Source organism: Lottia gigantea, assembly GCF_000327385.1.
Source record: "Lottia gigantea unplaced genomic scaffold LOTGIsca_35, whole genome shotgun sequence".
NCBI classification, from domain to species: Eukaryota; Metazoa; Mollusca; class Gastropoda; family Lottiidae; genus Lottia; species Lottia gigantea.
In genome coordinates this window covers 172954-189884 of record NW_008709190.1, presented here as the reverse complement: position 1 = coordinate 189884, position 16931 = coordinate 172954, and the positions used below count along the sequence as shown (strand labels likewise).

The following is a 16931-nucleotide window of genomic DNA, read 5'->3' as shown; positions in this document are numbered from 1 at the left end:
ATATTCCTTTCAAAGATAGTTTTCCAAGAAGAAATTGTTTCATCTTCTAATCTTTCTAGAAAAGCTTTTACCTTCAACATTGTATTTTGTCCACGTACAAAACTGTAAATGGAATCATAATATTTAATAGTTTTACTATTTACATAAATAATGATTACATTCCGGTGATTATCAGTATGAATAGGTATTAAAATCCTCTCATACATTAGTGTTTTGATTTACTTTTATTACTTTATTGAAATTTGTAAAAGATTTCTGTGTTTGCTGTATAATGGAGGTGTTATTGGTAAATACCTTTTTTCGATTATATTAGTATATTTTTTTTTTACTTTAATTATTTTTTCAGAGCTCACAGTGATATTAATCATCTTATGATCTGAATAATAATTTTCAAATGTACTACACTGAGTATATATTTCAGGTATATTACTGTAGCAGGAGGGAAAGGGGCGGCGCTGCTCCTGCACAACTCAATCCCACCTGCGTACGTTCCAGGTTCAGAATACTGTGAAATGTGAGGAAATAAGAGAGAAGAAGATTACACAAGACGCTTTATTATTAAACCAACATAAACATATTCACATACAAAACATCTACAAAACAAAACCCTACACCCAAACAAGGTTCTGTGAGTTGCGAAATAGAGCGGACTTCTTAGAACTCTCAATCATGCAACTGAGGCATAGCCATTCCACAGCAAGTTATTCCTAGAAGTCCATGAGCGGAGTCAAGAAACTCACATACACCTTTCGGAAATAACTTACCATGTGCAACGCGCCGACTGACCTACTAACAAACGCTACAGAAGAGCTTTTATACACTCCGATTTTGCACATGCAACATAAGGATTCATCACAACTATGAATGCGAGGCTCTGCCACATAACATACCATGCACAGTCTAAATGGTAAAACCGGGCCATGTAAATCAAGTTCTACCAAGTCTATAAATAGCCAGCAAGGGAATACCATGTAAATATCACTGACATGAGTGACGTACTTAAGCAAATCCGCTACACTCCCCCCTTGCCAAAGTCGAGCCCGCTTTCAACAAAAGTGGGCGAGAACAATAATACATAAAATATTTTACATCACAAACAAAATTATATGATACAAAATCCCAGTCAAGCTGGTCGATCTCATCACCTGGTGCGGTTATTGTATCGTCACCAGGCTTCTGTAACATCACTTTTCCATCTTCCCCCTCTGTCAAGGTGAAGTCATCCTCCGTTCTTGAATGGAGAAAGACGCAACTAAACCAGAAGACTGGTTCATCTGTCTGGGTTTCGCAGCACCGTATTTTAAACGTGGCAACACATCAATGGGATCGATGTACTTGGTATTCACCACCTCCTCTGAGGAAAAACCACCCCCCAACTTATCATGGTGAGTTTTCATATGCCGCTTTACTTTAGGTTTATTGTTAAAACTCCAGTTGCAAATACAGCATGTAAATTTGACAACACATCTGGTATGGTAAGTCCTCCAATGTTTCATGAATCAGCTTTTATTCATTACATCGGTAGTCATGCACCCAACAACTCTACATCGTAGACCATCATCAGGGAAATCTTCCCTTAAAGAATTTTGAAATTCCCTTAAGTCTGCAGGGTCCACTTTAAGTTGTAATTCCATTTCTGAAAGTAAGAAATCATTAGTACACCTAGCCTAATAATATGTAACAGCCTACATATTTTCCCAACTAATTTTTTGGAGAGAAGGGAATTTTTTACGTACACGTCTGCCAGTTCTGGTTACCACGCAGGTTTCAGACTCATCCGAACTGCTGCAAGAATCCTCAGATTCGGATTCAAGCTCAAAACTTTCATCATATGAAGACTCTTCGCCAGGATCAAGCCAGTTCCTGGGAGTTTCATTACCTACACATTTCTTTAAATGGTTAACATGTACCAAAACTGGAGGGCTCATCTCAGACTTCTGTACCACATAAGTCAAGTCATTTTTCCTATTGACAACTAAGTACGGACCAGTCCATCCCAAAGATAATTTTGTATTAGCACTTGGAGGATACCAACGCCACACCCACATTCCTACTTCAAACGATTTACATCTCAAATCCTTATCATAACCCTTTTTCTGTCTTCTAGCTGCACTCCCCAAATTATCAAAAACGAAATAAAAGGAAGCATTCATAGCAGATTGCAGCCATTCTGAATATCCTTTTGTGCAAACTTCACTATAATCTGGTGGTAGCCCAAAGATTAAATCAACCGGACAAGACAATTCTCGACCTAACATCAGTAAATTAGGTGAGCAAACAGTGGAATTATGGACTGTCCCACGATATGCCATCAACAGATATGGAAGGTAATCATCCCAATTACTCTGGTGCTCACTGCAGAAAATTTTAAGCATCTGTTTCAAAGTTCAATTGAACTGTTCAACTAAGCCATCTGACTGAGGATGGTATGGAGTAGTACGAGTCTTGTCAATGTCCAGTTTCCGACATATGTCCGTAAATAAAGCAGACTCGAACTCCCTACCCTGGTCAGTATGGATTTGTGCAGGGCATCCAAATCTACAAATGACCTCGGTGACCAATTTGTCCGCGACAGTAAGAGCAGTATGATTGACTATGGCAAAAGCTTCCACCTATTTGGTATAATAGTCTCCTACGACCATAACATACTCATTTCCATCATCAGTGAGAGGTAACGGACCAAAGATGTCAATGGCAATACACTGCATGGCCGCACCATATTGAAATTGCTTAAGGGATGACTTTCCTATTCCCGGACCGGGTTTACATCGTGCACACAAATCACAAGTTTCGCACCATCTTTTAATTGAAGCTGTCATCCCAGGCCAGTAAAATCTATGTTTAATGGTATGAAGGGTTCTATCCCGACCAAAATGACCTGCAATTTTGTTAACATGTAATTCCGTAAAAAGATTATCCCGGATCTCCTGAGGAGCAACGAGTTGTAAAAATTCTTCATCAAGATCATTAACAGCTTTTCGATACAATATATTCGACCTCATTACTAAATCATCCCATTGAGACCAAAGCAGTCGAGCTTCGTGTTGAAAAGATTTCACTTTCGATTTTTCTGGTCGAACTCCAGATTCTACAAGACTTTTATAAATGACACCAATTCCAGGATCATTCTTTTGCATATCCTGGATCTCAAGAACATTATAAGTAGGAAGCCAATTAGAATCATGAGGTACATTTTGATCGCTTATTAATGTATTGACGACTGCCCTAGACACATTTGCCTGATCGAAAAACTGGTAGAGCAGCCAGCTTAAAGCTGCCCTTTCCAGTTCCTCAGTCAATCCTATTGAATCACCATCTGGGACTATTTCAGAACAATCGGTGCAGAAGTTATTAGAGCACTTATTAGTTGGGAGACGAGAGAGTGCGTCAGCATTTCCATGCATTTTACCCATACGTAATTCAAATTCAAAGTTATAAGTTTGCAACGTTGTCAACCATCTGGCTAGCATACCCTCAGGATTTTTAAAATTCTGCAACCACTTTAGAGAAGCATGATCAGTACGAACCAAACACTTACGACCGTAAAGATAATAATGAAAATACTTCATGAATGTGACAATTGCCAAAAGTTCACGCTTTGTTACGCAGTAGTTGCCTTGAGACCGCTTCAATGTCTTACTGGCATATGCAACAACTCTCTCTTCTCCATCTTGTACTTGAGAAAGGACCGCACATAACGCTTTACCACTAGCATCCGTGTCAAGAATAAACAGACCAGTTTCGTTTGGGAATGTTAGTATAGGTGGAGAAGTCAATTTTCTCCTTAGTTGTTCAAAAGCAGATTTACATTTATTATCCCAATCAAACTTGACATCCTTTCTAGTTAAATTTACTAAAGGACTAGCGATAGAAGCATAATCTTCAATAAATTTCCTATAATACCCTAACAGCCCAAGAAAACTTTTCACATCCTTTAAATTTTCGGGCTCAGGCCACTTACTGACAGCTTTTATTTTTTCCGGGTCGCACTCAATACCAGAAGCAGACACGACATACCCTAAAAACTTTACTTGAGTCTGAAATAACCTACATTTACTGAGTTTAAGTTTTAAATTAGCATCACGTAATCTAACGAAAACCAACTATAAGTTTGCAAGTGCAGCTTCAAATTCACAACCAAATATGATAATATCATCGATATAACATAAACATTGCTTCCACTGAAGACCTTTCAAAACCAGTTCCATCAATCTTTGAAAAGTAGCTGGCGCATTTGTAAAAAATGGCATAACTTTAAACTGATACAATCCACAATGTGTAGTGAAGGCAGTCATTTCAATAGCGTCGTCGGACAGTTTTACTTGCCAATAACCACTAGCCAAGTCTAATGTACTTAAGTATTTAGCTCCTAAACTTTCTAAAATTTGACTTATTTGAGGTAAAGGGTAGGAATCTTTGTGCGTGACCTCGTTAAGCTTTCTAAAATCAACACAAAATCTATGACTTCCATCCTTTTTCTTAACCAGACAAATAGGACTACTCCAAGGGCTGTCACTTTTAGTTACAATGCCATTTACCAACATGTTGTGTATCTCCTTTTCCGAACTGGAGTTGGAACTTTTCTAGGAGGCAACTTGATAGGACGAGCATCCCCAGTGTCAATGATATGCTCTGTCAAATTAGTCTTACCTAACTGACCATCAGAGTCCATAAAAATATCCTCAAACTCAATGATTAACTTCTCAAGCTTCTTGACTTTTAAATTGCCAGATGCCTCTTTAACCAAGAATTGTAAATGTTCGGGTACAGTTTCGGACGGAGATTTGATACCACTATGTATATTATCTAATTCCGTTACTGTTTCTACCCTACCTATCACGCTATCAACAGGAAGTTCAACAGGCTTATTATTCATGTTAAGAATACACATATTAATATTATTCCCATTAACTAACGATTTTGCCAAAAGCAACTTCCTATTAACCAATGTTTCTCCTGGTTCCAACAACATAGCAACTGCACCTAAATCTTCACTAGCAATACCCTGAACAATCTTTTCAGACATAGCAGGTATCCTGACAGTTTTAGCGAGCCTAACAAGTGCACAAGTTGGAACTTTAGTTTGTGGAGTTAATGGAATGCGTTCTTGACCATGCACCAGAGCCATCTCGGTTACATCAATATTATATTTATGCTTCAGAATAAAATCTATACCTAACACACCATTAAGTTTCATATCAACAACTAGGAAATCGTGTCTAAAACTCTTGTTTGCAACATCAAATTCCAAACGAAGCATTCCTTCAGGCCATAGAGGGCGACCATCCGCAGTGCTTAGAACTGCGTTGGTATCGTACAAAAGTGGACGGTTAGGAAGCTTGAGATAATCGACAAAAGAAAAGAGTGAAAAGGTTGAACCTGTGTCCACTAACATTGAGATACTTTTGTACTGGGGTATATCTACTTCAGCATATAGACACGGAGCAAATGGGCGTTCTACTATAACAGTTTGCATTTCATTCTCATGCACAATTTCAACATCATTCCCACATTCCTCCTTTTTTATATCCTCACTAGCATCTGTCTCTTGATTAGCACTTTTATTAATAATTTCCTTTTTATCCCTAATATTACTAACATTGTCGACACTAACACCAAGAGTACGTTTGCTAACCTCGTTACCATACAATTTCAACGAGACAGGTGTATCAACCTTAATTTCAGTTTCAATTTTTCCAAATTGATGCTCTTTTTCAATGAGGACTGACGTGGCAGCCAAAGTGTCAGTCCTTACCGGTTTAAAGCTTCCCTGGTTTCTTGCACAACCTTCCACCTAGGACAGTCTACTTTGATATGACCTTGTTCCGAACAGTAATAACAAACAACATTATTGTGAGGGGCCAAAGGTTGGACTTGCGGATAGCTTCGCGAAGGTCTCTCGAATCGTGAACCTTCATTTGGGCGACCGTCATCACCTCTGCGATAAACTCTTTGCCCATCAATTCTGCTACCTCGAGGATTATATGGTACATAACTAGTGTTAACATTCCTATCATTTTCAAAATATGGCTTTCGGTTACGATCAACCGGACCCTCAAACGCCTCGTACTCTATAGCGACGCCAATTGCCTGCTCTAAGGTTTGAGGATGTGAAAACTGAACATGTCTTTTTAGCTCATGATTTCCCAACCCATGAATGTATTGGTCAACAATATGTACTTCCAAACTTTCAGACTGAGAATTAGGGAAGGCTTTTTACGCCAAGCGTTTTAAATCGTAACCTAAATCTGCCACTGATTTGTCACGGTAACGCCTCCTGTTTCTATATTCAACCCGATGGGCTACAAGTCTGTGATCTGGATTAAACCTACGCTCCAAAGCTAACTTGACCTCGTCATAATCATCGAGCTGTGCTGGGGTAAGAGTGCTTAACAATCTCAAGGCTGTACCCCTCAAGCACATGACCAACCATTGGTTCCAATCAGAAACTCTTTCGAATTGTATCAAATTTTTCTGGTTCTTTTTCCTTCCTAGATATGGTATGTCTCCGTGTTTCGATATTTCGACCAACAGAAGGACCTTCAACAGTACAATATCCTGACCTTATCATGTTACCTACTTTGGACTTCTCATAACCTGTGCGTTCAGTCATCAAAGGCGCATTTACAAACGTAGGTATATGTTGACCGGGTAGATGTGGTCATATATCAAGGCTCCGAGTTTGACCCTGGTTTGGGTCCAGTAGTAGTGACAACAACATGATGCCCTGGCTCCCTAACAGCGTCTAGAAACCTATGACCGATCTCATTATCCCCTTGTCGAAATCCAACCCTAGACCTGCTATAATATTCCGTTGGGCATATTTCGTATTCCAAATCGTCATATTCATTCTTACCTGGTTCCCAAGAGTATGGACGAAATTCTGGGGTACTTCTGAAAATCAGTGCAATCCTATCAGTCGACCTACTAATTGTTGGGGGGAATAATAGAATCAACACTTACAGTATTACTAACTGAATTAGTACTTTGACCCTGAGCACCATCACCCCAAGGAAAATTATCCATATTAAAACTAAACCTATTATTTGGGAACCGAACCTAGTTTTTTCTTAAATTTTTCCCCTAATGCCTCACAAAATCACAGTATCCTGGCAAGCTCGCCAAAAATATGTAGCAGGAGGGAAAGGGGCGGCACTGCTCTCGCACAACTCAATCCCACCTGCATACATTCCAGGTTCAGAATACTGTGAAATGTGAGGAAATAAGAGAGAAGAAGATTACACAAGACGTTTTATTTTTAAACCAACATAAACATATTGACATACAAAACATCTACAAAACAAAACCCTACACCCAAACAAGGTTCCGTGAGTTGCGAAATAGAGCGGAGTTCTTAGAACTCTCAATCACGCAACTCAGGCATAGCCAGTCCACAGCAAGTTATTCCTAGAAGTCCATGAGTGGAGTCAAGAAACTCCCATACACCTTTCGGAAATAACTTACCATGTGCAACGCCCCGACTGACCGACTAACAAACGCTACAGAAGAGCTTTTATACACTCCGATTTTGCACATGCACATGCCAAACATCGGCTCCCATTGGATAAGGATTCATCACAACTATGAATGCGAGGCTCTGCCACGTAACATACCATGCACAGTCTAAATGGTAAAACCCGGCCATGTAAATCAAGTTCGACCAAGTCTAAAAATAGCCAGCAAGGGAACACCATGTAAATATCACTGACATGAGTGACGTACTTAAGCAATTCCGCTACATTACTAATATCAATTATAATTCCTGCTTCAGTTGAAGGAACATGTACTTTTTGCTCAAATGTTTTCAAGTGATTTTCAACTTATTTACAATCTTCAGATTTTGACTGGATATTGAAACCTCCAATTATCACATTAAATGTATTTTGATCCATTTTAGAACTTACTGTATTTAAAGCATATAAAAGACATTTAACTGATACTTTGGGAGGTTTGTAAAGACCCAATATTTGCAAATTATTTTTTTTATTTTCATATACAATATCCATGGTTATTAAAGACTTTTCAACTTAATACGAATTAATATTTTCAACTTTAACATTCTTGATTCTAATATAAATTGCCATTCCATGCAATGCTTTATCATTTTCCGTGGTTGAATCATTTCTAAATAATTTAAAACCAGGAATATCATATATTCCATCTTGCTTTAGTTTTAATCTACTTTCCGAGATTATTATTACAGATGAATTCATAAATACTGGGTGTAATTTCACATGTTCAAAATATTTCTGCAATGATCTTGCATTTTGATATGAAATTACAATTTTACTTTGAGAACAAACTGGGAAATCATCAGTCTGAAATTTTAGATTTCTTTCTTTTCTTAATGAATTCATTTCTTCTTTAACTTCCATTGAAACTTTCATTTTATTTTCAGCTAAATTTATTATATGTAACCCTTCCAGGGTTTTTACACGGCTCAAAGTGGATATGAGCCATCTTACGACCATCAAAATCTACAACAACTTCATCTACTGTGTCATCTTGTGAACGGTGAATAGTTTTAGCTGCTGAGGGTCTCAATGGTATTTGAGTTCTCATTAATTCTGCACTTTTAAATTTACCAATTCTGATTTGTATTGAAATTGGTTTAGTAGGTGTCCAAGAGGACATTACATTTGTATGGTAATTAGCTTTTAAATCTTTTCCAATACTTTCATTGCTAAATTCAACCCAAGTAGTATATGTCTTTTCGGATATGACGCATTTCACTTCTGCGCATGCGCAGCTTTTTCAATGCATCATATCCGAAAAGACACAACTGTTAAAATGTATTATAACAGACTCCCCAAACCAAACTGTTAAAAATGTATTATAACAGACTCCCCAAACTGTATTATAACAGACTCCATATAAATTACCCAAACCACAGACAAGAATCACTAAAAATAATACAGTATAAAATAACCGCATTAAAAATGTCTTTAATTTTAAAACACGAACAAAAAAAATTCGAAGGAGACGGTTTCTTCTCTGCGCTAACATCTCTCATCCCCAAAGTGGCCAATTTTGTCTCAAACAACAAATCCCTCATTTCCTCAGAAGCGCAAGCTCTTGGATCTGTGGCAAACGCAGGAGTAAATATAAGCGATGCAGTGAAAAAATCTGACGAACTTAAAGAACTGCAGCTAATAAGAGAACTAAGAAACAAGAGACTAGAACGACAAGCCCTAGAAAAACAAGGAAAAGGGTTTAAAATCATTGGATAAAAATGGCAAGCAAAAATTACAGATTGGATCCAATCTTTCAATTGTATGATCCGATTCAATATTCGTTCAACAAGAAGAAAGAGGATTACGTAATCATCTCCCCATCGGTAGGGACAAAGACCCAAATAAACGACGGAGGAAGAGTTACCTTTGAAATTAATTCGTTGTCCAATTGGTTGCTGCTTTCCGATGCCCATTTCCGATGCGATTTCAAAATCAAAGACGCCACTCAGAATCGAATTCCACAAACCAACACGACTTTAGAAACAACTTCTTTCCGTCTTTATTCAGCGAAATGGTTTTGGAAGCTGGTTCAAATCCGATAGAGACCATAAAACACCCCGGCGAGTTTGACACAATGTTGAAAACGGTTCTGTATCCCAAAAACTACGATTCAGTTTCGGGATGGATTCCCGATGTCGGTGACGGAGAAGTTTTAAAAGAACCGGTCAGAACTGTAGCAAATGACGCAGACCTTGCTAGGATTTTAATTGTAGTTGCTAGAAACACACTGGAAAGAGTGACTCGTGGAGTAAATCACGGATTTGAAAAACGAGCGCTTCAATACAACAACGTTGTCGAGAACAACAGATGGGGTAATTACGTTAATTGGAAGTTGTATCCTTTATTTGGTCTCTTGGAACACAGAAAGGTTTCCATAGGTTTACCGTATAAAATTCATTTGCAAAGAGAAATCAACGACAACAAGATATTCTTTGGTGAAAACAACTCTGACGCTAAATTGGAAATAACGAATATCCAACTTTACATACCGGTAATCACTCCTTCCGTAGAAATGGAAACGAGAATATTCAACTCTTTAACCAAAGACATCGAAATTGCTTTTCTTCGTCGTAACACGGTAGGTAGCATGACTTTAACGGGAGAATCCACCACGTGGCCAATTACCAACACTGTCAAACCAGCAATGGTCGGTTTCAAAAACCAGACTCTCAGACAAACAACAACAACATTTTCAGAGTGGCATTGAACAATACTCAAGATCCCATCATTCACAAAGTTCAAGTCAGATTGAACAACGATAATTATCCCAATCAACCTTTGACAATTGATCTTTCCAAAAAAGATTACAACGAATTGTACATAAACTATAAAAACATGTGCGAATTGTTTGGAAATACGCCTCAGTTTGAATACACAGATTTTTCACTCAATCATCCAATCTTTTGTTTCGATCTGTCAGCTCATCAAGAAGATCTTTTCAAAACAGGAGTCAACATAAATATTCATATTGAAAAAACACAAGGAGATGTGACCGGCTACTGTTTATTGCTGGAAGAAGCAAAACATTTGATTAAAATATCAGATAGAAGAATGATAAGAATTGAATAAAAAAAACACCCTTTAAAAATAAAACCAGAAACGTTAGTTATGAAAATAATAGAAGCTATGGAAACGAATTCGCCGACTCTAATAACTTACAATGGTAAAAAAGTGCATATAACCCAAAAGATTATCGATAAATACAAACATTGCAAAGTCAGAGACGATATAGACTTGGAAAGAATTGATGAGAATTTAACTACAAAAGGTGGATTTTTACCTTTCTTACCTTTAATCTTTGCTGGTTTAGCTGCAGCCGGTGCAACTGCTGGTGGAGCTGCTGGGATAGCCAAAGCTGTCAACGATAAGAAAGCTGAAGCCGCTGCAAACGCCGAAGCACGTAAACACAATTTGGCAATGGAAAGAGAAGCACGAGGAGGTTCGGGAGTAGGAGATATATTAGGGACGGTTAAAGAATTCGGACAAAGATTTGGCGAAGAAACCGAGAAAACCGTTAAAGAGGGATTAAGCAAATTAATAGATAAAATCGACACCGGAGAAATGAAGGTCAAACACAAGGGCGACACCATATTTTTTAAAAACATACGTTCGGGCAAGGGAATCTTCCTTTCAAAGTATAAAGGCAACGGGGTGATTTTTGGTACGAAAATGTAATAAATAAAAATGGGCAAGAAATTTAATCATTCGGAAATATTTCCTAATAACCCAATGCTCATGTGTATATGCCGTAGTTAAGGTTCTGGGAAAACTCATCTCACTTTTAACATGTTGACAACACCAAACCTTTTAGATTTCGATTCTCTGTATATCTACACAACAACACCAGAACAATCGTATTATCAATTCCTCAAAGCTTTGGAATATTTACCAAAGAAAGATGTTCAAGACATATTTCAATATTACGAAAAATCAAAAATGACGGATTGGAATAATTTTTTAAAAAGAAATCGAGAATATATCAAAGCTAAGAATAAAATAAAGACCCAAGTTGAAAATAACAGATTACAACAACTCGGATTAACGGAAAATCTACAGACTCTATTTCAACCCATATTAAAATCTCAAGAGGATATTAAAAAGAAATTAGCTTTAGAACCCACACCTCATATAGAACTCAAACCGATTGAATATAATGGTATTATAATTAGGACATTAGATGATATAAATCGTCTTTTTTCAAACCCTGACCCAGATTTACCAAAGAGCATTTCACCAATCGTTGATAATCAAGGTTTATTGTTTAATGGATTTAGAATTATATTTAGTGGAAATTCACCACAATTCAAAATCGACACAAAAGATTATATATACACATTAACGAAAGGATTAATAGATTTAATGAATGGCAAGGATGTTGGCATTGCCGATTATAAGGATTTAGTAGCATACTCCAAATTTTTAGATGCAATAAGAAAATCACGACCCGAAACAAGAAGATTGAAAGAAGTTAAACTATATAAAAGAGTAATTGAGCAAGATGAAGAGGATGTAGATGATTATCCAATCATACAAGAAATAGACGAATTCGATGATATGGTGGCATCTGGACAAGGTATAACGTTTTTATCCGACGACAATAAAGAATTGCTTAATAGATTAGAAATAATATTAGCGGCCATGAAGGAAGGTCATCGATCGGACAGACAATACAACGAAGTCAATGCCATATTAAAACGACTTTTGGAGAAAGAAATCATCACTAAAAAAGACTATATAAACATCATTAAAAATGTCCAATAAAGAACAATTGTTCGTTATCACCTCGAATAAACCAGACATCAAATTGTCTCTAGACTACGAGTATGAACTCGATCGCAATAAACAGTACGAACTGGGATTAAAGTATTTCTCCGTTTACAATTCCATTAGAAACATCAACGAAAAAAACAATCAACTAAAAATATCGACGGATAACGGAGTTACGTTCGAAACCATAAGCTTACTACCGAGGAGCTACGAATACGTAGCCATCAACGATTACCTATCCGAATACGCAAGAAGCGTGAACGGCAAAAACAATATCGAATTCGAAGGTAATTTGAATCTGAACAAAATAAAACTGATCTTGAGAAATAACAGTCAAGTTGATTTCAACGTAGAAAATTCGTTGAATGCGTTACTAAGGTTCGATAAACGAATATACGCGCAATCGACATTGGCACCGCACAAGGCCAACATCGAGAATGATATCGACGTGATCAACATTCACTGTAATTTGATCAACGGTGGATTTTTCAACAAGCACAAACGTCAAATCATATACAGCATACCGACTTTTTCGGTGCAGATAGGATACAGAATTATAGAGAAACCGTTTCAAACAACCTATTTACCAGTCAATTCTTTCATGATCAAAGATATAAATCTGGAAATCAAAGACGGTAAAAACAGGTTCATAGACTTTGGCAACGAAGAAATTGTCATTCAACTTCATTTAAAACAATCTTCATTCTCTTCTTGATTAGAAAGATAATCGAAATCATCAAATTCATAGTTTTCGTCAAAACTATACTCATCTTTGTCATTGTAAGGATACATAATTTCTTCACTGTTTGGTGGTTTTCTTTTAACATTATTCAAATAACTTCTAAAAACTTTAGTTTGTTTATCATTTGGAATAACTACTCCATTGGTGAAACTTTTTTCCCATGGTTTATTAAATTCGTTCGACACATCATGTCCACTTGCTAACTGAACATAATCTTCTACACTTATCTTATCATTAGAATAACCTTTAAACGTTTTCTTTTCTTTTAAGACACCATCAGAAGTCAAAACGATGTTGTATTTGACTTTTGGTGCTAAATATAAACCAAATATAATTCAACCGTCACCGTAATCGTTTTTACCTTTGCAATAGTCTTTTTCGGAGACCAAACCAGCTCTGTTTAGTTTTTTCCAATTTTTGGATGAAATGTACAAACTATCGGTGTCGGTATAGTAAATTTCGGGTTTATAAAATCCATTTATGACGTGAATGAAATTGTTCATTATTTTTTTACTGTGAGATAAAACGAATGATCCCAAATGACTAGGTGTTAGTAGTGTAGATTTACTATCTTCGGTAGTAATCTCTTTTTCTTCAATTTCTGTTTCAAATATATTGAGTATCATTAATTTTCTCATAGGTTTTAACGCGTGAATCAAAGTTGGCCTGTAAAGTTGCTTCATTCCATAAATGTCTAGTTATGAATATATCTTTCTGAATTGATTTACCATACAAGGAATTACCTAATAATTTCATGCAATTACTACCCACGATAGTACCTTCTCGTTTATATTTATTTCTTAAATCTCTCAAAATTAAAATATAATCTCTATAGGGTGGAGTTTTAAAATTTTCTTCGTAAACTATACCATCTAATATTCTAATAATTTGTCCACCGGCTTTCACTATTTCTTGAATATCGACCGATGTTAAAACGTCGTGACAGAAACCATCTCTGAACCTGATTTTGTTACCAGTTTCCTTTTTACCTTCTTTATTCGTGAAAGTGATTTTATCTTTAGCTGGTATCGGTTGGAAGAACATGTTTTTGGGATAGTCAAACCACACTGTTAAAATAGCTGTTCTAGGTCTGAATTTTTGTTTATTGAAGTTTTACAAATTCTTTTTCTTCTTCTGGTAGAAACGGTCTTCCACTTTCGGCTCTCGGATATTCACTGTCTAAATCCGACATGGCGGAAGCGTATAAACCCATTAGCATCAAATGCCATTAGTTTAGTACATTCTATTTTTTTAAGTCTCGAATGAACCTCCGTTTTGTCTTTTGTGCTTGCGCTGTATTCTTTGAATAAATCAATTATGTTATTACTTTCTGTTTGTGAAATATATTCCTTTAATACGTTACAAATTTCATCCATTTTGTTCGTTTCAAATGATTTTCTATTTGCCGAAACTCTTCCTCCTTTAATAGATCATCTGATAAAATTTCTTATAAAAGGATTTGTGTGCGAATAAACTTTTTCTATATTTTCTTTTTCGGTATGTTTCGCAACCATTCTAGTAGTTTCATACCATTCTTCTTCAACCATTTCTTAATCGTAATGATATAAATAATACCATCCCGATAAAGATGGAGCCGTTAGATTATTGGACATATTCTGGTTTACAACTTCTTTCGTGACTTGGTTGTATTTTATCAAACAAGCTCCTAAACAGAGAGTGTCTCTCTTGGCGTAAGGTTCCCATTCGTGTCTCAATTCCTCCCAGTTGTCTTGCGTGTATTTAGCGATATCTACGTCGGCAATCTTTCTCAAATTCGCGGGAAGATTGGAAGAATTTCCCCATGCAGCCAAACTAGAGGATTCGTGTTGATAGGAACACGTGAAATTAATATGTTGTAAATAATTACCCTTTATTTCTTTCTGTCTTTTCCATTTTTTCTGTAAATCTTCATCCGTGTATGGAAAAGATAGAATTCCTCTGGGTGTTTTTAAAGGGCAATGCGTTAGTTTTTTTGTATTTTTAAGCACGATCCAGTTGTCGAATCCACTGCCGTTGTGAGAAATTAATATTAATCTCTTTCTATCATATTGACCTAAATATTTCAACATTTGATCGATGCAATCTGTACCTACAAATATTTCTACTACATTCATTAGTTTATCATAAAATTCTTCTGGAATGGGATCTGACGACTTTAAATCTGGAAAGAGATTATTTATTCTGTTTAACATTTTCCTTAGTTTTTCTAAATTAATTAAAGTGCAGGCATAAGGAATTGCTCTTCGCGTGTCTTTTTCTGAATACGTTTCGCAATCCCAAGCGAGTAACGCATCATCACTCATACTTGAAAGCACGTTTAGTTTGAGAGGTGAAACCTGTGTTACTGCGTCTCTACACGTTTTCCACACCTGTTCCACACCCAAACTTTTTTGGCTTCTTCTAATCAAACAGAAATGCAAGTTGTGTAAGTAAAAAACCCAATCTAATTCATCGTGAACGTCTCTGGGATGAAAATGTCTGTTTTTGGGATTATAAATTTGAAACGAAGTGTTGAATTTCGTGTTGAATTCCTTCATTCTAGCACATGTCATCACTCCTTTTCTATTTGCTTTTGAAAACCCGTTGATGTATTCTTGAAATTCTCTCGTGTAGTCTTCGTTTAAAACACGATTGACGCATTTGATAAAACAGTGACCATCTGTAGGTATGTAACAATTTTCGCCTTCGTATTCATTTATCTTTTTAAGTAAATCAGTTCCTCCTCTACCAACTCTCGATCTTTTTATTTCTTGGAAATTGTCTTTCATTAAAATTATTTTTCCTGTAAAATACCAATCGGAAGCATTGGATTTTTTGTCCATATATGAAAAGATATTGTGAAAAGTTTTGGCATTGAAACCGAGGAGTGACATGTATTGTCTGTGATTCCCTTCCTCGACTATCTCTCCATCTATTTTAATTTGGCCTTTGAATGTTTTAAATTTATCAGAGATAGCCTTGACAACATCGGAAAATAGGGCGTTTTCTATCAATGTTTCATCAAGTTCGATTTTATTCATATTTTTTTAAGTATATATTTTTGATTATTTCTTTATTTTGACCGCTGATATTTCTGTATTGAATTTGTCCAAAATTTCATTGAATTCTTGTAATTCTTCAACTGTTATGTTCTTGTCTTCTCTCGATCTTTCGAAAAAGATGTACAATTGATTAAGATACATATTCAAGATATCCGTTTTCTTTTTATAATGAGCTTTCTTTTTGCTCGTGAAACCTAAAGTGATGAGACCGCAAGAAGTCGTTTGAACGGCTGTCAATGCAGCCAATACGGTTGGGACGATGACCGGAAGCATTAATCCACCAGTCACGGCTGTTGACACCGTTACTTCTATCGTTAGAACTGTGCTCGCTGTTTTGGAGAAAGAATCGATTCTACTCCTTGTTTTCCTGCATGAATTGTACTGTCTCAACTTTATTTTCAACTCTTCTTGTTTGTCTATCATGTATTGTTGTCTGCTTTCGAGTTCCATTTTTTAAGTCGTTAAATTAAGTGAATTTCCGATAAATGGAACCACGTAATATCATATAGAGCGTGCTTGTTTGGCCTAGCATTATTATATTTGCGGGTATTAAAAGTAAAAACATTTACGCGTACTAACGACATTTCTTTTTTCGTATGGTCCTCGTTAAGATGATAGGAATATTTTATTTTTTCTTTTTCGATGTTTATCTTGGCTCTAGAAATAAAACCACCACCTTCAAGGATGGAGTCGGAACCTTCGGCAAACGATAAATGTACTATAAACTCTCTTTCTTGTTGACTTTTATGAACATCGATCGAGGTGTATTTTCCATCGTAAACAAAATACAGTTTTACGTATTCAAAGTCTGTTGTTCGTAAAAACTCGTTACTGCTCGATTCTATTGGTCCGGGTACGTATACGGGT

General features: G+C 36.4%; 5 protein-coding genes across 5 annotated transcripts in view; 2 read left to right on the top strand and 3 right to left on the bottom strand.

The window, feature by feature from the left end:
- Positions 1 to 1499: 1499 nt before the first annotated feature.
- On the bottom strand, positions 1500 to 5476 carry LOTGIDRAFT_162613 (hypothetical protein; the record flags this gene model as incomplete). The annotated part of the gene is made up of 2 exons (XM_009058628.1): positions 1500 to 1636; positions 4651 to 5476. The coding sequence occupies 2 exons, from the start codon at positions 5474 to 5476 to the stop codon at positions 1500 to 1502; spliced, it is 963 nt and encodes a 320-aa protein (XP_009056876.1).
- Positions 5477 to 10640: 5164 nt separating this feature from the next.
- Positions 10641 to 11189, top strand: LOTGIDRAFT_162612 (hypothetical protein; the record flags this gene model as incomplete). The annotated part of the gene is made up of 1 exon (XM_009058627.1): positions 10641 to 11189. The coding sequence occupies one exon, from the start codon at positions 10641 to 10643 to the stop codon at positions 11187 to 11189; it is 549 nt and encodes a 182-aa protein (XP_009056875.1).
- A 111-nt stretch (positions 11190 to 11300) lies between these two features.
- On the top strand, positions 11301 to 12275 carry LOTGIDRAFT_162611 (hypothetical protein; the record flags this gene model as incomplete). Its single annotated transcript, XM_009058626.1, has 1 exon — positions 11301 to 12275. The coding sequence occupies one exon, from the start codon at positions 11301 to 11303 to the stop codon at positions 12273 to 12275; it is 975 nt and encodes a 324-aa protein (XP_009056874.1).
- A 690-nt stretch (positions 12276 to 12965) lies between these two features.
- On the bottom strand, positions 12966 to 14067 carry LOTGIDRAFT_162610 (hypothetical protein; the record flags this gene model as incomplete). The annotated part of the gene is made up of 2 exons (XM_009058625.1): positions 12966 to 13336; positions 13767 to 14067. 2 exons carry the CDS (start codon positions 14065 to 14067, stop codon positions 12966 to 12968), a joined length of 672 nt encoding a protein of 223 aa, XP_009056873.1.
- Positions 14068 to 14573: 506 nt separating this feature from the next.
- Positions 14574 to 16931, bottom strand: part of LOTGIDRAFT_162609 (hypothetical protein) — a gene marked incomplete at both ends in the record, with an annotated part of 3433 nt that continues 1075 nt past the window's right edge. The window contains one exon of the mRNA XM_009058624.1: positions 14574 to 15805. Within this exon, the coding sequence (XP_009056872.1) occupies positions 14574 to 15805 (1232 nt within the window). The remainder of the gene's footprint in view (positions 15806 to 16931) is intronic.